We start from the raw sequence: 22,611 nt of genomic DNA, 5'->3' as shown, positions 1-22,611 counted from the left end.
CAAAAAATTATTTACCAAAATAATTATGCAAACGAAACCTTATCTAGTATTACCGAGCATTTAGTTAAAATTGAAGAAAAAATTTTCAAAGACAAGAATGATAATAAGCAAGATATGGCAAGCGCTAGTAATATAAGTTTTGTTCCTTGTCAAATCGATGGTAATTTTAATCTAGGAAATATGGATTTAATTAACGAATTAGAAAAAAGACTTTCAAAACTTCATATTTCAAACATTAACAATATTAATACTCTTACAAATGATGAATCTGAAAATAGTGATATTAATAGTGAAACAAATTTTGAAACTCTTGCTCGACAATTTGTTAATTCAAATGATGATATTAGTCAACTCACTAATGACTTTTCAAATCTTAATAAAATTCATCAATCAAAGCGAAGCACTTTCGGAAAAAATCCAAAACCAACCATAAGAAATTATTGGAATAGGCCCTCTCTTCCAGATGTTTAACTACAAGAACGAACTTTTCAATTTGATCGTTCTCAATATGATGGTAATTCTGTTTATGAATGGAATGTTGATGGCCATTCTGAACATCAAATTATGAATATTGTACAAGAAATGACTATGGCTGCTAATGCTTATAAACCTCATAATAATACTCAACTTCAAATTGTTAATATTATTACTTCTGGGTTTACTGGTAGTCTTAAAGGATGGTGGCATTTCTATATTTCACAAGAAGAAAAAGATTATATTTTATCTGCTAAGAAAACTATTATAAAACAAGAAAATAATGAACAAATACAAACGTTTGAAGATGATATGGTTAACACTTTAATTTTTGCTATTATCAAAAACTTTGTAGGAGATCCTACTACTTTTCAAGAACAAACTTCAGAAATTTTAATGAATTTACATTGCAGAAAACTTACTGATTTTAGATGGTATAAAGATAATTATCTTGTTAAAGTTTTTTCGAGACCTGATTGTAAAGAGTCTTATTGGAAAGAACGTTTTAGTGCTGGCCTTCCAAAACTCTTTGCAGAAAGAGTTAGACAAAAATTAAGAGAAAATTTTAATAATACCATCCCTTATCAAAATTTAACTTATGGAGATCTAATAAACTACATTAATAAAGAGGGATTAGCAGTTTGTGCTGATCTTAGGTTTAAGGAAAAGCTCAAGAAAGATAGAATTAACAGTAAAAATGAATTTGGTAATTTTTGCCAACAATATGGTTATTAGCCCTTGAATGGTCCGTCTACTTCAAAATCTAAAGTATATAAGAAAAAATTTTCAAAATATTTCAGAAAAAAGAATTATAATCTTCCAGAAAGTTATAAAAAATGCCAAGATTATGCGCCAAAATCTAAAAAATCTTATAAACCAAATTATAAAAAATCTAAAAGAAAATCAAAAGATATTATTATTTGTCATAAATGTGGGCGTAATGGTCATACAGCTAATAATTGTTATGCTAAGACAAAAATAAATGAGTTAAATGTTTCTGATGATTTAAAAGAACAAATAAGAAAAATTATTTTAAATACTGATTCAGATTCTGATGAAAGTATTTCTGATTTTCAAACAAATGATTTAAATATTCTCGAAAATACTACTTCAAGTTCAGAAGATTCTGATGTTTGCGAATGTATTGGTAAATGTCATTGTAAAAATTTAATCAACGTAATTACTAGTAGTTCTATTAACGTTCTTTCACAAGATGATAAAGATCTTTTAAACTCTCTTGATTCTATAAAAGATAAAAATATCCAAGAATTACTAATAAAGCAGATGCTTAATAAAACTAATAACATAACTCCTGTTAATAATGAAAATTTTAATTTAAAAAATATATATGAAAGATTTACTGAACCAAAGCCAATTTCTATGCAAGAACTTCAAGAAGAATTAAAAATAGTAAAACAAGAGATAAAATAAATAAAAAATAAAATTTTAATTTTAGAAAAAGAAAAATCTTCTATTTTTAAAAACAAAAATATAGAAATTAATAAAGAAGAAGAAAATAAAATTGAAAATGTAACTATTGGTAAAATTATAAATAATCAAGTTTTTCAAAAATGGAACACTCAAATTACTTTAGTCAAGAATAATTTTAAAATCAACCTAACTGCTTTAATTGATAGTGGTGCTGATATGAATTGTATTCAAGAAGGAATTTTTCCTACACAATTCTATGAAAAAACTGCATCTAGACTTACTGGTGCCGGAGGTACAAAATTAATTGTTAGCTGTATGACCATTACGCCCACATTTATGACAAATAATAATATCTTTTGATTTTCTTTTAGATTTTTTATAATTTGGTTTATAAGGTTTTTTAGATTTTGACGCATAATCTTGACCCTTTTTATAATTTTCTGGAAGAATATAATTCTTTTTTCTGAAATATTTTAAAATTTTTTTCTTATATACTTTAGATTTTGAAGTAGACGGACCATTCAAGGGCTGATAACCATATTGTTGGCAAAAATTTTCCAATTCATTTTTACTGTTAATTCTATATTTTTTGAGCTTTTCCTTAAACCTAAGATCAGCACAAACTGCTAATCCCTCTTTATTAATGTAGTTTATTAGATCTCCATAAGTTAAATTTTGATAAGGGATGGTATTATTAAAATTTTCTCTTAATTTTTGTCTAACTCTTTCTGCAAAGAGTTTTGGAAGGCCTGCAATAAAACGTTTTTTCTAATAAGACGCTTTACAATTAGGTACAATTTTCAAAATCTTTTTATACAGTCTGTCACTATCATTAAATATCTATACACAAAAATTTAGACTAACACTTATAAATAAAGTCTCACAAACGACGCGTTGATCATTAATCAAAATGTTAGTATTTATGAATGTATTTTATTCTATTTTAACAATTTATTTTTATTATTTATTCGAATGATATATTTGCCAACTCGTAATTTTGACGCGAAAGCTGTGATAAATAAGGAGGAGGCATTTTCGTTGCTTACTCAAACACCAAGACCATGAGGCGTTTCATTGTCTCCAGGTTATGTACTTCTGCCTCACGGCCAGCACCTTCTTCGTTAAACCACCACCACCACCATCACCACCACCACCAACATCATCAGTATCGTGATGTTAGTTATATCTTCTGCCGCAACCCAATCAGTACATCCGATAGAGGTGCACAATCGCAAGGTAATGGGAGTACACTTAGATGGCTATTGCACAGCCACAAAATCCGTTCTTTCATGTCAAGCCGGGAAAGTCCTCGGAATACTATTAGCAGGTATAGCTTCTCCATTTTTACTCTTCGTTTATTACGATTTCATATTCTTTAGTAAATTGTCCAAAATGTAAGAAGTGTAAGCTTCGTACTCGTCATGACTCATGATACACTAAACATCTTTTTTTTTTCCCAATTTTTGTAGTTATGATGAACCAGAAAGTGAAAGCGAGGAGCGGGACCCCATTAGAATCGAAGTTATTTCCGAAGAACACATAAAACCCTCGTCTCCAACACCTCAAAACCTTAGATATTTCAAGCTTTCCATGTTTGATCAGATCCAGATATCCATATACTACCCGTTTACATTCTTCTATCCAAATAATAAAAATAACAACAACAAGAACGTGGAGGAGATCATAACGGAACGTTCAAATCATCTGAAACAATCACTCTCCGAAACCCTAACACAATTCTACCCGTTTGCAGGCAAGGTTGCCAGCGAACTTCACATTGATTGTAATGACGAGGGTGTATATTTCATCGAGACTAGGGTTGATGATAGGCTCGAGAATGTGCTTAAGAAACCCGACAATAAATTCTTGCAACGGTTGATACCGGTGGTTAATTCTGTCCCGAATCAACAATTGTTGGGATCTTATGTTTCAATGGTGCAAGTTAACTTCTTTAGCTGTGGTGGGGTTGCTATTACTGTGCAACATAACCATAAACTTGTAGACGGAGCTAGCTACATGATATTCTTGAAAGCATGGGCTGCGATTGCTAGACGAGATTCGAATCTTGTAAATCCTAGTTTTGTTTCATCATCGATGTTCCCACAAAATCCTCAGTTGCCATATGCACCATATGTTCCGATATGGTGCTTAACGATTTCTCCAGCTTATTTAAAGCACGGACAATGTGCAACTAAAAGATTTGTTTTCGATGCTCTGGCTTTGAGGGAACTCAAAGCCAAAGCATCAAAACATCAGCCAGTCAGCCGAGTCGTGGCTGTACTGGCTTTGCTTTGGAAATGCATCACCACTGAAACAAAATCTAAGCCATCGGTTTTACATCTTCCGGTGAACATCCGTCCACGAAGTTCCCCGCCAATGCCTGAAAATTCAGTGGGAAACAGTCTTTTGGGAACGTGTGCGGAGTTTGATCCAAACACAAGTGATCTTGAACTACCTTCAATGGCTGCTCAACTACAGGAAGCGGTTGCAAATGTAAACGGTGAAGCGATTGAAGAACTGAAAGGAGAAAACGGGCATTTTAAGTTCGTAGAAAGCCTGAGAATGTCAATGGAAAGATTTTCCGACTTCAAAAGCGAATACTATTTGACTACGAGTATGTGTAATTCAGGAACTAAAGAAGCCGATTTTGGATTCGGAAAGCCTGTGTGGGCATGTACAGGGAACTTGAATGAAGATATTCCTATTTTTATGAACAGGATGATAATGGTGGATTCGTGTTCTGGTGACGGAATTGAAGTCTGGGTGACGCTGGAGAAACAAGTAATGGATTCCCTTAGGTCCAATTTTGAACTTCTATCGTTTGCTTCTGTGGATCCTAGTCCTCTATCTATAGCTTAAATATTGATTTATGTATTCATTTGTTTGGATTGTGAAATATTTACTTGTTCTTGTTAAGGTGCATGATTGAAATAAATATCCATGAGATATGTCATGTTTGATTCATACTATATATGTGTACTTTTAGAACGTGTTAATAAAATGACGATGAAACTTTCTTCGCTTTGATGTGGCCTACCTTATCATCGGTCTCTCTCTCATCCATCCTCTATAACAACTTGATTTTTCAATAACGATAATACCAACTTAGAAAAGTATCCACTTTAAATATACCTGGTGTTTTCACTCAGATAAATTACCATATCTGGTCATGCACCGATTGTTTCTTAGAGCAAGTTTGAGCGCCAATTGTTTTCACATGAACAGCGGTATTGACGTATCTGAACAAAATTTAAGATAACTTACGGCTAGCTAGATCTAACCATAGCGTTTTCCGTGAATTATATCTTACTTATGAATTTTCAAAAAGTCAAACATGAACAAAAATATGAATTTTCAAATAAGAAAGCATAAACACGTACAAAAAAGTAACATGGACAAAAATAAGAATAAGACAAAACAAGAAAACAATATATATATATATATATATATATATATATATATATATATATATATATATATATATATATATAGGGGAGAGTTCATGCGAAAATGCAAATAATTTGCGAAAACGCGAAAACAAGAAAAATCTATGATATTGTGTCAACTCAACATTATATTTTGGAAAATAATTATCCAAACTTTGAAATACATAATGATAATCGATGATAGATGAAAAATTGTTTCATATTAACAAAGTATGATTTTTAACATTTTTATTATGAAAAATGAATTTAAAAATGATTAAGCACGTGAAAAAAAAATTATTAAAACCGTCTTTAAATCTATATTACCATAACATCATCCAATGTAAACTTACTATCTTTAATTTATTGCTAATAAATTTATTTTTTTATAGTACATGTGTTTGATTTTTATAAGATAAAATCTGTTTTCACGTTTTCGCATGATATTTATGTTTTCGCATGAACCTACTTTTATATATATATATATATATATATATATATATATATATATATATATATATATATATATATATATATATATATATATATATATATATATATATATATATATATATATAGGCCTAGGCGGCCGATTAATCGGCGCCTAGGCGCTTGGCGGTCGTCGACTGATGACGATTATAGCTAATCGGCCTCTCTAATCGGACGTGGTCAAAATCGGTCAAAGCCGGAGATTATCGGAGCTAGGCGGGGTCTAGGCACTCTAATCGGTTGACCAGGTCAACGAAACTTAAAAACTTTCAGGGGTTAAATTGTCAAAATGTAAAAATTGATGGTAGGGTTCCTTCCGATTACCCCATTCCATCGCATTCAATTTTTTTTCATTTTGAAAGTCTCTCTGTCGGACTCATGGAAGGTACGACGAACGCCGCCATGTTCTTCTCCATTCACGACGTCGTCTTCTTCTTCTCCGTTCACGATGTCGCCGTCTTCCTCATCTGAAGTTCGTCTGAAGCACACTGGTATCGTCTGAAGTTCTTCATCTTTTGCTGAAGCTTCTGTGTGAGGCTTCGGCGCCTTCCGTTCCTCGCCTAGCGTCTTCTGTTCATCCCCGACTTCTCCTTCAGGTTAGTCTCCAGTCTCCACTTCTCATTCTTTTATTTGTTGTACGAATTGCAATTTCTAGAAATTATTTGAGGAAGAAAACGAGTTTAATCATTTTTTTAGAATCCGTTTAAGGGTTTTTCTAGAATATGTTTAAGCATTTTCTAGAAATTATTTCAGGTTAGTCTCCCTCTTCTGTTCCTCGTCTACCAATTTCTAGAATCTGTTTTAGCATTTTTTTTTAATCTAATATGTTTCCATTTCAAGTTTCCAGCTCTAATCTGTTTAATCTGTTGTGTTATATACCAATTATTAATCAATGTTTCTTGAAATGCTATGGCAGATCCTTGTTGAACCTTTGGGAATGTGCAGGAGGTGAACTACACTCCAAATTGCAGCTTGATTTTCCTAGGTTCTTAAAACCGATGCTTACATCCCATGTTTCGAGTGGGTTTTTGCTGGTAAGTTCAAAAGAGATTATTATACCCATTATAGCTATATTCATGAGGTTGATATGTTTGTTTTATAACTAGCATGCCAAGTGTTTGTGTAAATGCTTAAGAGAACTTTTAGCGATTTTGGTTGTTTATGGTGCGACGGTGGTGGAGTAGCTGAGGTTGTGATGGTGCTTGAACAAATGCAAACAGGAAGGTTGTCAATGGTGTTGTTTGGTGGTTGGAGCAAAAACGGATGGAGCAGGTGGTGGTATTTTGCTATTCTTATTAGGGGTAGAAAGGAGGTGGTGGTTTAAGGTTGTTGCAGCTCTCAATTTGGTGGCTTGAAGAACATTTGTAATTCTTGGCTGATATGGTTGTTTAATCCAAATCATCAATGAACTAATATATTTGTTAACTTGTTTACTTATATTATTAGGATTAATGTTATATTTATTAAATTTTTAATAATTTTTTAATAATTAATGGTCCCCGGTTAATCCCCCGATTAATCCCCGCCTAGCCGATTAATCCCTTGACCCCAGTCCACCGCCGAGCCTACGTCGAGCGTTTTCTGCAACCTTGATATATATATATATATATATATATATATATATATATATATATATATATATATATATATATATATATATATATATAAAGAGATAGAGAGAGATAAAAAGCGATATGGGACCACATAAGGTTGGAGGGAGTGGATCCCTCTTAACCAATTCAATCCATTCTCACATAAGTTTCATATCAATTTTTCATTCTTCCATCTTTCTAATGTATTAGTGGATCCCTCTCAACCAATTCAATCTACTATCACATAAGTTTCACATCAATTTTTCATTCTTCAATCTTTGTAATGTATTGAACTCCATAGAGTATAATGTATTGTGACATCATTTTTTTACATTTCATATAACTCTATCAATTTTTTTTATAATTCATTGAACTCTACAAAGTTCAATAGAAAATTACAAATATTAATTTATTGTGTGTGTGTATATATATATATATATATTAAAAACATTCTTTTTTTTCTTTCCATTGAAGAGTTCATGACTGAACTTCAAATTCAATGAATGTCAAACTAGCATGTCATTATGGTAGAGTTTAATCCATTAAATGACAAATAAACTTATCAACTTATTTAACTCTTCCATTGAATTCACCATTATGATTGCTCTAACTTACAACATTTCCTAACCCACTCAAGCTACTTGTCATATCAGTATTTTTTTAATTAAATTAGAAAATATAAAATAACAATAAACGTAACATTTTTTAATTAAAAATATCTAATTAAAAAAATACAAGACAACAAATAATGATAATAAGAATAAAATGATAACATAATTAACATCTTATAATGCTAATTAAAATTAACTAGTTATCCAAAGATGGAATATAGACGTGCACAATGAAATCACAAAGATCAGATCGATGCTGGTGACGAGTTTCAACACTGCGCAATTCATGAAGTATTTTGTTGGAAAGTGTGTCTAAGGTCATTAACTATTGGTTATAGTTCTAATAATAGTAGGGTCCTATTGGGTTGCCTTTAAGACTCAAATTAAGTAGAATCAATAAAGGATGAATTGATTTATTAATTATTATGGTTTAATAGTTAATTTGAATCTAATTGGAAAAAAATTAGGAATTAATTAACAGTTTCATTAATATTCGGGTTGAATGTCAATTAATCAATAGATGATTAATCAAGAATATTCCAAAACCCTATGAAAGAAGTGGGGTGGATGAAAATCCCTTTAGAGTGAGGGAATTCCATTCTAGGGTTATCCCATCCTACATGGGTAAAAGGATAAAACCCTGGAATATATCCAAGGCTATAAATAAGGCCTTAGGGATTCATTCTTCATTGCTTATTCAAGACTTGAAGTTTCGCCTCTTCTTTCTCCCTCCTTGTGGACGAACTCTCTCATAGGTTGTCCCCTCCTAGTTATTTTTTATTCTACTCGTTTTAGTTCATTGAGTGTGAACCAAGAGAGGGATTCTAGTTTGCGTTATTTACATCCAAACAAGGTGGCACGCACGAGAGCTTAAGCGCGAAGGTCTTTGGCTGGAAAAGAGATATATGATTCTTCCTTCGTATTTATGTTTTCTAAGGTAGTTGTAATTGTTGGATTAGTGTCTAAGTCCATAACTATTTTGGTATGTACTTGACCCGATGGTGCATGGTCCTTTTGGGTTGCCTTCACAAAAGCAACTTGATAGGATGAACTATGGAGAGAAAGGATTAAATATGATTTATTAATATATTATGAGAATAATATATTAAAGGAGAAATCATATTGGTTAATTAATATTAGTCAAGAATTAATTGGTAATTAGTTTTGTGGCTAAAAGAGATTAATTAAACTTAAGGGACTAGAACTGTCAATTGTATGATAGTTGAATATTGAGCTAATGGACTACATATTAAAGGGGTGGACGAATTCTATGGGGAAACCCATTAGAAATCGTCCTAGGCCTTTAAGGAAGGAGTCCATGGGTTGCTTAGGGCTTAAGCATCCAAATTAGGGTTTCCTTGTTTGATAACCCTAATAGCCTCTCTATTTAAAGGACCCTTATGGCTCAAAAACGTGGTGAACTTGTTGATTAGGGTTTCCACACGTTTTGGTAGCCTCCTTCTCTTCTCTTCTTCATCCTCTTGCTCTTGGTGTTTGTGAACCATTAGAGGAGTGACATTTGTGACTCTAAGCTTTCTAAAGTCATTACAAGGAGGATTTGAGATTGTTATTGCTACATAACAATCAAGGTATGATCTAAACCCTAATTCATATGTTAATATTGATTATCACATGCTAGATCTAGGGTTTAAAGTCTTGGATGAATGCATGTATAATAGAGAAACCTAGATCCAAGCATTAGGGTTTGCATGAGCACATAGGATGTTCTTATGGCCTAAACCCATCAGTGGTATCAGAGCCTTGATTGGTTTCTATTGTATTGATGCCTTGGTTATTTGTTCAAGCTTTAAAATCGATTTTTTGGCTCCCTGACTGATGAACTCGGCGAGTTCCAATGTGGACTCGGCGAGTTGCTCCAACTCGGCGAGTCCATAGAGGAACTCGGCGAGTTCGAGCGTCAGAAAGAGGGAAATTCGGGATTTCTTGCTGTTTTGCTTGAGGATACTTGCCTTAATTGTTTTGGATCTTTAATATTCGAATTTTATCTTATATTTGAGAATATCCTTGATTAAACAAAAGATAATTACCAATTGATTAGATAATAACTTCCTTATATGATTAAAGATTAATTATTTGTATTAACTGGGTAACTTATCTTGCAAGAAATTGAAATTAGGTCAAATTTAGATAATCATTAAATTAATTGTTTAATTTAAATTATTTGCTATTTGATCCTTGTGTTTTTGAAATGTTTCAAATACTTGCCCTCAAGTTTTGGAATTTAAATTTTGATTAAAAGGTTTGATTTGAAATATTTAAATTCTAAACCCTAATGTTTTGAAATGTTTCAAAACTTGCCCTCAAGTTTTGGAATTTAAAAGTTGACTAAAAGTTTAATTTAGAAATGTTAAATTCTAAAACCCTAGTATTGTTTTGAAAAGTTCAATTCACACCCTTATGGTTTTATTAATTAATTAAAGTGTATAATTAAGAGAGATTTAATAAATCCATAAAAGTTTTGGTTTACAATTTAATTAAATTAAAAGTGTAATTATTAAATTTGACCACCAAGTATTTTAAAAGTGTAAAATACACCCTATACTATATATAACATTAAAAGTCTAGTATTATATATATGTATGAGTAAACAGTCAGTCTTACCGTTAGTAGGCCTCATTCACGAAGCTGGTCTATAAGGGGTGTTTAAGGAAATTGCCTATAAAATGGCGATTGAATGGGTATCCACTCTTACCCACCGCACTCTTGACTAGTGGAGGGTCGTTAGCCGAAAGGGTAGGATAGGACAGAAACCTTCCATTATAAGTATAATGAAGTACAAAAGTAACTAAATGCTTTTACAAAATTCCCAATCTTAGTTACTTTAGGCAAAAGTGAATTGATGCAATTCCATGAAATTACACTTTGTGCCCTTGCGAAGACGTTAGTGGAGCGTGTGTGGTTAACCGGCACACTAAATGGTTCTAAGCAAAGGTAGCAAAGGGTGACTCATTGTTTGTCATAGTTCGGTGGAGCGTGTGTGGTTAACCGGCACATCGAATAGGTGACTGTAACATTTGAGGGCACCATGTAAGTTTGCATGGTTGTTCACACCCTGTTTTGTGATCCTCGGCATCCCAGTCACAAATCGAGGGGCATATCGAGATTTAAACATGCCATTGAAATGTTCAATGAATCTCAAAGGATCTAGGAGTTTTCATAAATTTAAAACTTAAATTTCTTTTCGTTTTCATGGTGGGAAATTAGTGAATCGTCATTCACTTACCTTCAAATATTCTGCAACTAGATTACGGCATCCCTTTTCTAGGTTGTAGCGTATTGTGTTGGGTCCTAGCCTTAATATCTCATTTGGGTGATTTATTAAGGACTCAATCAATCAACTAACTTGAATTTGTTTTCTCCCGTTTTGTAGATGTCAAAGTATGACAACTATGGTCTTCCCAAATCCCGTGGAACAAGCATTCCACATGAAGATGATATTCCACGATTCGATCGAGGAACAAGAGATCATGCTTCACTTCCTCCACCTCCTCCTATTGTTCTCCCTAACCCACAAGTTCAAAAGGTTGAAAAGTTCAAACTCACTCAAGCCCTTTTGGCAAGTAAACATGAATAAGGAAAGTCAGTGTGTACACACGTCCTAGAGATGAAGTCGCACATTGATAGGTTATGAATGTTGGGATCTGTTGTTTGTGAGGAGCTGGCTGTTGACTGGGTTCTTCAGTCACTTCCTGACTCATATAGTGAGTTCGTAAGAGAGTACTATATGATGAACCACGACGTAACCCTCATCGATCTCACCTATATGCTTATTGCTGCTGAATCAGCAATGATTTGGCGCACTGGAAAAGCAAAGTTGATTGGTGGATCTGCCTTCCAGACCTCTATGGATATAGACAATGGCAACGAAAGGCATGCCATGATCGAAAAGTTTGATCATAAGAGAAAGGCAAAGTCAGAAGTAGTTCCGTGTGTTGTTCCAAAAGAGTCAATTTGCTTTTATTGCCAAGAGAAGGGGCATTGGAGACGAAGCTGCCCTATTTACCTAAGAGATCTAAGAGATGGGAGAGTCAAAATGTATGGCTCTACTTTAGGTAAAATCCATTAACTAACTCTTTTAAGTTCCTATTCTAGATTCTTAATACATAATGTGATAAGATTACATTTCGATGTCTTGTAGGATCGAAGAAAAGAGAGGAATCTTAAGGGAAGAAGTGAGCGGAATCTAATCGTGAAGAAATGGATTTCGATCGCATTACTTGAAGATTAGATCTTAAGCTACTACTTGGAGTTAGAATAGATTGCTTAGGAATATTTAACAACATAATTTTTCAGTTGAATTGCATTGTAAGGACAAATTTTTCCGCAATAATATAAATTTTGATTTTATATTATTTATTTATCCTTGCAAAGGTGTGTATGAAAAATTGATGTAAGTTTCTATTATTAGCAATAATGGATTTGATTCTTAATTATGTTATTTGTGGAAAGGTCAAGAATTTACCAAATAGGGAAAGTTTCTCATCGCCCAAGTTTCAATTGGACAGAAACTTGGAATCATACAACTTGGTTGCATGATGAATGAGAAATTTCATATTTGGAAATTAGACTAATTCATTGACAAAGTGTCAAGTGAAGGACTAGGAGATCGAGTACACAAGGTTGTGTGTTGATCAAGTCCACCACAAGAGTAACAAAGATATTCGTCATGATTTACTAAGGTTAAGTAAATATGATTATACTTATGAGATTAAGTGTAATTCTCAATTGATTGAAAGAGTTTCAATAAATAGCAGAACGAATAAGAAGAATCAAGTAGGCAGAAAGATAAAAGTTTCTCTATTCTAAGAAGAAGGGAGAGTACCTTTTTATTTTGTTTTATGATAGGTCTTAATGATTAAGAACCATATCTCAATTGATCCTCTAAGTGAGTCTTAGTGCAATTGTATGTCTGAGAAGAGGAATTAAGAATTGAAGAAATGGTTAAATCAAGAAGTCAATCATACTTCGTTCCAAAACCAAGTCTTAGAGTTAAGATTGTGAATTGAGTGACAAGTCTTAAGAAGGTTTATAATATTCATCAAATGTGAAATTTGAAAAAGGTTTTCTTATTCTTGCACAATTGGAAAGTTGTGATGTCTTGGATAAGACAAAGACCAACTAGGGCCAATTTAGTGAAGTGTTTTGTCTTGATAAAAACTACACTAACTCTTGAATATTTGTTTGTCGAGAAATGTTTATTGACAAAAGAATCTTATATGTCAAGGAGTCAGTGGGAGTCTTAATGGTCTTGAAAAGTTTCAAGAACTAATCGAGAATAAACCTTATCGATCATCACTAGCACACGACTTGAGGTTTACAACCTATCGTGTTGACATTATTTTGTTTCTGTGTCATTCCAATTAAGTTAATTATGCATGTGAGTTCTATGAGTTCTCATTTGAACGCATAAAAGGCAAGCACCTTGATCAATGAAAAGTACGTTGATATGAAAGGGTGAGCTGCTTAACTACTTGGAAGACATGGTGGGCACTCGTGTTACCATAAGGCAAGAAATCAAGATTGAGAAAGTTTAGTCCATATGAGTTTGGATTTGTCGCAAACTTTGGTTTTGACAAATTCGCATGGATAGGAACACATACACCATTAAAATCTAAGTGTCATAAGATTCCCTCCTTCATGAAAATGACTGTGAGGAAATGCTTTCACTAAGAGAGATTTTAAGAAGATAGTGATTGTGAAATTGTATTCTCGAATTCTATTATGGTTACGGCATCCCTTTCCATAATTCGATTGTCAGATTTGGCAATTAGGCTAGATTGTTTAGACACACATATGGGCTATCTAAGGCAAAGGTGTATAAGTTTAAGAAGCTTAGATAAAGGATTATCAAAGCATTAGGTATTAGAAATATGAACTTCAGAAATTCAATAAGTAATGTTTTCTGGAAGTTCAGTTGTTTTCTAAAACATGTCAAAGCTAGTGGGAGCATAAGTGTTATGCTTATACGATAATAATCATCATGATTGTGGGAGCATAAATGTTGTGCTTGTATGATTATTAAGGCAAGTATTGCAAGTTAGCAATATTAATTATAGAAAACAATATTTATACTTTGCAAAGTCGTAAGGGTTGAAAAGTTGTTTTGCTATAATTAAGGGAGAGAATATTGTACTTCGTTTCAAAATCTAAAGCTTAGATTGAGAAATTTTAATAAAATTAGTCAAAGGATACATAGTGTGTTCTTAAATTTCGATTATGATTACGACATCCCTCTTCATAGTTCGAATTGTAAGAACGAGACACATAAAATATTATGGCAGAAGATGGATAAAGCATCATATCTTTATGTAAGACATTATACATCGTGTTCCATACGCTTCGGGTATAGGATCGATTGCAAGTGCTATAATATTTGACCATTCTAAAATTTTCAAAATGTCTAGCGCATTTAGAGGGAAAAGGACTAGAATCTGTTTTAACTAAAATAATTAAACAACTATCAAAGGACGATTCAAAGCTCACTGAGGATTGGTCGCTTGTGAGTAGTTGGAAGTATGGTATTGGATGACATTATTATGAATATATAAGATTCTATTAAGAATGAATTGTCACATCCCAAATATGGAAATGTTTCCATATTGGGAGTTAGATATTAAGAATCTATGTCTAGATTAGAAACTTTTATGCAAGAAGGATGTTCAAAGGAATGTACTTTGAGTGAGAGACATCATATCTATAGAATTGTTTCTGATAGAGATTGGCCGAGTCTTGATGATTTTGAGCTGTGACTTTACGAAAGAATCATTGCATAAAATGTTAGAATCTAGCATAAGTAACAAGAATTTGATATTCTTATACTTGTGATAAGGATTGGGAGTTGTGAAATAAATATGATTGGAAATGTGTTCATTTGATCTATTTCACAAAGAAAGGACCATAGGTAAACATTGTGTGCATGCTGAGAGCATGGGACAAGTGTAGTAATAATTCAAGTAAGAAGTTGATTACCCGAAATAACAAATAATGAGTAATCAATATGGTGATTAAATAAAATGTTTTATTTATACCCAGAGTTTGGGGCCATATGGGATTAGTATTAGTCTTGTGTTTCACTTTGCATGTTTTGACTTCCTGAATAATTAATTATTTCAATCGAATTATTCAAACGGACCACAGTCGTTCATATGTTGGAAGTAGGTATGAATGAAGACTGTCATGAATTGGTGTGTGGATTGTCTAAAGAGTATTAGACATAAGCCAACGTTTGCTGCAACGTTCATGAGTGCTTATGAATATGATTTGAGCATTGGATTAAACCCACACTCACTTGGATCACTTCATGGATTTTATCACGAGTGATTGGTGAGACGATAACATCTTATATTCTTGAAACCGAGATGTGTGAGTTGTATCTTGCGAGTCGGTTACACATTGATAATATGTAAACGCACCAGTAACTTGGTGTTATAAAACATATTGTTGTGTGTGATTCGGTGAGTGAGTGCAAGCGAGCATTGAATCAAAGTTTATCCGTTCCTTTTATCCAAAGTAGGGTGAAAACGATATCTGTGGGCCCCTCGATGATTTAGTGATGGCACCTAAGTGCTTGGCCAAGCCGGGACTAAATTGATGTGTTCAATTGTAGTCTGTTGTCAGTCGTCATAAATCTGAAGTCGAGAAACAACACATAGACAGAGAGAATGATTTAGATCCATGTCTCAGTCTATACGATATCTAGAATGGAGGAATATATGATCCCTTATCTAAAGGACATGCGTATCTGATAAGATCAGAGTTGACAGCGGCTTTGGAAAGCTACGATTGCAGATCAGGATCTGAAGTCATACGCAGAATAGTTATTAGACTTATCCAAGTGGGAGACTGTTGGATTAGTGTCTAAGTCCATAACTATTTTGGTATGTACTTGACCCGATGGTGCATGGTCCTTTTGGGTTGCCTTCACCAAAGCAACTTGATAGGATGAACTATGGAGAGAAAGGATTAAATATGATTTATTAATATATTATGAGAATAATATTTTAAAGGAGAAATCATATTGGTTAATTAATATTAGTCAAGAATTAATTGGTAATTAGTTTTGTGGCTAAAAGAGATTAATTAAACTTAAGGGACTAGAACTGTCAATTGTATGATAGTTGAATATTGAGCTAATGGACTACATATTAAAGGGGTGGACGAATTCTATGGGGAAACCCATTAGAAATCGTCCTAGGCCTTTAAGGAAGGAGTCCATGGGTTGCTTAGGGCTTAAGCATCCAAATTAGGGTTTCCTTGTTTGATAACCCTAATAGCCTCTCTATTTAAAGGACCCTTATGACTCAAAAACGTGGTGAACTTGTTGATTAGGGTTTCCACACGTTTTGGTAGCCTCCTTCTCTTCTCTTCTTCATCCTCTTGCTCTTGGTGTTTGTGAACCATTAGAGGAGTGACATTTGTGACTCTAAGCTTTCTAAAGTCATTACAAGGAGGATTTGAGATTGTTATTGCTACATAACAATCAAGGTATGATCTAAACCCTAATTCATATGTTAATATTGATTATCACATGCTAGATCTAGGGTTTAAAGTCTTGGATGAATGCATGTACAATAGAGAAACCTAGATCCAAGCATTAGGGTTTGCATGAGCACATAGGATGTTCTTATGGCCTAAACCCATCAGTAATTAGTTTCAATCTATAGATCCATAGGTTGCATGTTCACTTTGGTATATCATAGTTTGATTTTTCGCTACCTAGATTAAAGTGTATTTGATGCTAGAACTCTAATCCATATTTTCTGTAAATGCACCCTTAATCCATATTTTCTATAAATGCATGTTTGAAAATTGGAAATGGAAGACAAAAACGAAACTGAAAGAAACTTGTAACCACATGTGTGATGCACCCTCCTCTAGGCATCGCGCGCTCCACCATATTTAATATTTCCTTGTATTTTTTTTTAGTTTCAAATTTGAATAATTTTATATGGATAAATAGAAAATTTAAAATGTTTTAAATCTGGAAAAAAATAAATATTATTTAAATGTGATTATTTGAATATTTATTATTTAAAAAATGGTTTAAATATTTAATATTATTTATAATAGAAATTATAAATTTGAATATTAAAACCCTCTTCAATTATTAATTATTACATTGTGTCCTCGAAATGAATTAGAATTAATATTAGACAATTAAATTTGAAAGGTTTTTAATGTACCCCTTATATATATTAGAATTGTATCTACTATATGTATAAGAAAGTCACAACATGTGTCCTTCCATGTTTTAAATATTGACGTTGTCAGTCTTACAATGACTATGTTCACCCACTCTGATGTAGGGTTTTAAGGAGGTCTTTGTGATTTCTAATGATGTCAGTTTTTAATATGATTCTCGATTACCACCCTCACCGCCATATTGTATTTTGAGAGTGGAGTTACCTAAAGAGTTTCATAGTGATAATGATCAACCAAAAAGTATTAAAAATAAAAGTATAAAACAAAATCCGGTTTTATTAATTAAAAGTGAATCTTATGGTATCCATAAAAGTTGCACATTCTCTGTATAACTTGTTGGTGGAGCTCGTGTGTTTAATTAACCGACAGGTCAATTTGAGAGTATAAGTAGAGAATGATGTGGAACTTATGAATCTCAAGCATAACTTGAGTTAGGGGCCACTAAATTTTGTATGGATGATTCACCATCTGTTCGGTGATCCGTGGTGACCCCGTCATTAAATTTGAGATAAACATAATCTGATATTAACATGCCATTGATAGTCAATGAATCTCAATGATCTAGCAATTTCATGGTGATCAAAATTAGCAAAGGGCTTTGCCTACCTAAATAATTTTATGATGTGTTTACGAAATCCCTTTATCTATCTTGGAGCCAAATAAGGATTCTAGCCTTAATTTAATAATTTGATTTAGGGTGATTATTTTTAAGGAATTTCTATATCAAGCTAGTATGAATCTTATCTCTTGTAGATGTTGATCCCAAGCAATAACAACAACAACAACAACAACAATAATATTTATCCTCCTCCTCCTCTACCAGCTCAAAACTCTAAAGCTCTTTTCAAATCAACCCTTCATACTAGGAGGATTGAAAGATTTAAAATCACAAAATGTCTTTTGGACTGTAAGCACAAAGATGGGGAATCTATTAGTGCGTATTTTGATAAGATGAAAATCTACTTTGATATATTAACTAACCTGGGTGTTGAGATTTCGTGTGAGCAGACCATTGATTGGATCATGTGCAACTAAAAGATTTGTTTTCGATACATAGCTCAAAGCCAAAGCATCGAAACATCAGCCAGTCGGCTGAGTCGTGGTTGTACTCCCCTTTCTTTGGAAATGCATCACCACTGAAACAAATCTAAGCCATCGGTTTTACATCTTCCAATGAACATTTGTCCACGAAGTTCCCCCCCCCCCCCACTGCCTAAAAATTCAGTGGGAAACAGTCTTTTGGGAACGTGTGCGAAGTTTGATCCAGATACAAGTGATCTTGAACTACCATCAATGGCTGCTCAACTGCAGACGGCGGTTGCAAATGTAAACAGTGAAGCAATTGAAGAATTGAAAGGAGAAAACGGGCATGTTAAGTTGGTAGAAAGCTTGAGAATGTCCATGGAAAGATTTTCCGACTTCAAAAGCGAGTACTATTTGACTATAAGTATGTGTAATTCAGGAACTAAAGAAGCCAATTTTGGATTCGAAAAGCCTGTGTGGTCATGTATAGGGAACTTGAATGAAGATATTCCTATTTTTATTAACATGATTGTAATGGTGGATTCGTGTTCTGGTGAAAGAATTGAAGTCTGAGTGACGCTGGAGAAACAAGTAATGGATGGTGTTAGGTGCAATTCTGAACTTCTATCGTTCGCTTATGTGGATCCTAGTCCTATGTCTACAGTCTATAGCTTAAATATTGATTTATGTAGTCATTTGTTTGGAAGGTGAATTATTTACGAGTGCTTTTTAAGGTGATTAATGGAATAAATATCCAAGAGATATTTCATGTTTGATTAATATTATATATATTTATTTAGAATAGGTATGAGCGTTGGAACCGGACCGGAGCCGGATCGGAACTGGACCGGTTTGGAACCGCAACCGGTATTGCAATATTGTAAGAACCGGTAACCGGACCGCCGGTTCCAATGCTGGTTCCGGTCCTGATTTTTCGGTTATTTTTCCAAACAAGAACCGGTTATAAATAATGTGAAACTAATGACGATGCAATTCATAATTCTTACATCTAGTTAACTTGCCTTCCAAAAAAATATAATATTTAATAATCAAGTTTCAAAAAAAATAATATTCAATAATCAAGTTTCAAAAAATCATAATATTCAAAAAACAAACGTATCCACACATATCAATTACCGGTGGTGTATCGCTAATAAATCATCTTCTTAGTCTTCCATTTGGAAAAATGATAGATTTGTGAATAATAACAATGTTTTATGGTTCAAGTTCATAAAAGAGATTCATGGATAATTAAGTAATATGATTTATTGCAGTAACTACTTTATGATTACGAATAATAACAATGCATAAAGTTTTTTTTTGAAAGAGAACAATGCAGTAAGTTAATAACTACTTTATTTGCATAAAATCTTCACAAATACTATTGACATTGATTTGATCGGGCTTTTCAAGTGTTGGCAGTTTGTATTGGCATGCATGTAGATGAATATAAATACATGTTAAGCGATTAAAAAACGAAATGGTGTTTGTATGGTTTTTTATGATGTAATATAAAAAATGGCATTTTAATATGTGCTCTCTTTTTGTTTTTCTTGAAACAAAATGTTCCTTTCAATTTTTTGAACACCATATGTTTTTACATAGTCTTCACATGTTTTTCTCATACAAATTATAAATGATTTATATTTGTAATCATAATTATCAATTATTCAAAAGTAGTTATTACAATTTTAGACCGACGATCCAAACACAAGTTTCAAATTGATTGTTTAGGTTAAGTAGGAATAGACAGAATAGATTAGGAAGAATCACATAATATTTTCAATAAAAGATTTGGATGGATTTTATCTTTTAAAATTTCGGATCGGTTCCGGTTTTTAACCGTTTTTTTGTGGAACTGAACCGGTTTTATAACCGGTACGGGTTTAGCTATAAGTAAAAGAACTGCTAACGAACCGGTTTATTAAATTGTGACCGGTTTCGGTCCGGTTCCAGTTCGGTTCCGGTTACAACCGTTCTAAAGCTCATCCCTTGAAACTTTCTTCCCTTTGATGTGACCTACCTTGTCCACGCTATCCCTGTCATCATCTTTAACAGCTTGATTTTTTTCAATAAAGATATCACCAAAACCAACCCAAAATAATTATTCGCTTTATATATACGAGGTGCTTTCACACATACGCTAAACACCACATAAGATAAGTTACTATATCTCATGCACTGATTGTTTCCTACACGACGTTTGAGAGCCAATTCACTTCCCATGAACAGTGGTATTGAGTTGAATCCTAATTCCCAAGCATTTTCCACCGGCATGTATGGTGTGTATAGTTATTTTGAGATTTGACGAAACTAAAGATCACACCTCCGTATTGGAACACAATTTAAGACGACACATGCCTAGGTAGATCTAACTATTGGGTTTTCCGTAAATTATATGATATAATTTATATCGTATTTATAACCTGAACTACATACCATATACACGTTTACCGAAAAGTCAAACAGTTCACATTAACCGCAAAGTCAAACGGTTCATGGATAAAGATATGAATATAACAAGAATTCTAAACAAGTACAGAATGCTAGTTTAACTTATCTTCTTGTATTTTCCTTTACTTTTTTCCGAATAAACCAATTATCATGGTCTCCTTCACATCCTCATTTGATCTCAACAACTCCGCCGCAGTACAAACATATTTTGGAACCGGACTCAAAAAAAAAAAAAACGGTTAACATTAGCATAACATGTTATTTGATCTCCTTTTAGCCTTATACTTAGCCTATTAGTTAGGTTAACTTAGCCTATTAGTTAGGTTAACCATAGATAACTTTCTTATTTATATTCTTATTTGTCTTTCTTGGTATTTACAGTTTTCATTAACAATATAACTTTAGCCATTTTCTCTCGATACAGTTTTCTATCAACAATGTAACTCGAGTGGTTTTCTCTCTATATTATTATTAGTTATTTTTATATTGTTATTAGTTTACATTGTATCAAAGTTTTGTTTGATCCGTCTTTTATGATTGTTTAGTATACTTTTCTTATTCGTTTATATGTTGCTTCTGCTTTTATTTGTTGTCGTTTTGAGGGTTTTTTTACTGATTATTTCGTCACTTTTTGGTTTGATTTATTTGTTTTCGGTTGATTTTGCGACACGTTCATTTTATCGCGCCACGAAAATACATTTTAATAAAAAGTGATATTTTCGATGTGTTTTTGTGAATCTCGTCACAATTTGTGAATCATGTTGCGATTTTGGGTATGATTTTCTGATTTGTTTCTATATTTCGTTTGGTTTAATTTTTCTCGTTTTTTGAGGGTCTCGATTATTGTCGGTATATGTATTTAACGTTGCGTTTTTGGGTTCTTTGCGTCGTGATTCGGGATATGTTCCCATTTTTACACGGAAAACTCCAAAGGCTGCAACTTTCCGTGCGGCCTCTGGTGCTCAGCCTTGACCATCCGACAGGTCAAGCACCTCTCAACATACCATGTTATCTCCCTTTTCATGCACAACCACCAATAACTAAGTCTTAAATCTTGATACATATTTGTGGCTCTAGAGTGTATAGACATTATGGACTTATGTGTCTCCTGTTGGATTAGGTGTCTAAGCCCATAACTATAATTGGTATGTACTTAAATTGATAGTAGCAATGTCCTTTTGGGTTGCCTTCAAACCTGACAATTGAATATGATTATTGTTGGAGAGAGAAGAATGATTTATTAATTTATTACTTGGTTAATAAATTAATTTATTAATATATTATGGATGTAATATATTAATTAGAAATCATATTGTTTAATTAATATTTAATCATAAATTAATTTGGAATTAATTTTGGGATTAAAGGAATTAATTGAAACTGTAGGGACTAAAGGTGACAATGTTCAAAAGTTGAGCATTGAGCATTCTAGAACCTCCCTAAGAGGGATGAAACGAAATCTAGAGTGTCCAAGGATTTCCTTGGGCTCTAAGGGTGCCTTGGAAGCCTTAGGGAGGAAGTTAAGGGATTAGGGTTATCTAAGATACACCTGCCTTATCCTAAACCTTCCTTATCACCTATATAAACCCTTATAGGGTTGGATTTTGTCTCAGGGCACTCTAAGAGATGTTATATCACACCCCAAAACCAAGAACGGCGGAAACGTTCTGGGGCGGAGGACGTCATTTAAAGTATCACGACAATGTAAAGTAGTAAACAAGCAACAACATCATCCATTGCATTAATAGTAAAATTTTAATACATGTGAGTTCTTTCATAGTATACAACATGATAATAATAAATCAAAATAAAAGACGAGTCTTGACCGCTCCGTCTTCTTAAAACCTGGTCATCGTACCTGTCTACTGGTGACCTGAGAATACAAGTTAT

General features: G+C 33.1%; 1 protein-coding gene across 1 annotated transcript; it reads left to right on the top strand.

The window, feature by feature from the left end:
* Positions 1-2,927: 2,927 nt before the first annotated feature.
* Positions 2,928-4,901, top strand: LOC145109479 (epi-neemfruitin B 7-O-acetyltransferse L7AT-like). Its single transcript, XM_079046649.1, has 2 exons — positions 2,928-3,232; positions 3,375-4,901. Exons 1-2 carry the CDS (start codon positions 2,967-2,969, stop codon positions 4,762-4,764), a joined length of 1,656 nt encoding a protein of 551 aa, XP_078902775.1. The 5' UTR covers positions 2,928-2,966; the 3' UTR covers positions 4,765-4,901.
* The last annotated feature ends 17,710 nt before the right edge of the window (positions 4,902-22,611 follow it).

The sequence above is a fragment of the Lactuca virosa genome, chromosome 1, assembly GCF_052849685.1.
Source record: "Lactuca virosa cultivar CGN04683 chromosome 1, Lactuca_virosa_CGN04683_v6, whole genome shotgun sequence".
NCBI lineage: Eukaryota > Viridiplantae > Streptophyta > Magnoliopsida > Asterales > Asteraceae > Lactuca > Lactuca virosa.
The sequence above is the reverse complement of the archived record's forward strand: the minus strand, read 5'-3'. Positions and strand labels throughout refer to the sequence as shown.

Excerpts from the sequence above, each read along its gene's own strand:
- LOC145109479 (XM_079046649.1), top strand. The coding sequence starts at position 2,967 with ATGAGGCGTTTCATTGTCTCCAGGTTATGTACTTCTGCCTCACGGCCA. Across the intron at positions 3,233-3,374 it reads CCTCGGAATACTATTAGCAG|TTATGATGAACCAGAAAGTG; the intron begins GTATAGCTTCTC and ends CAATTTTTGTAG.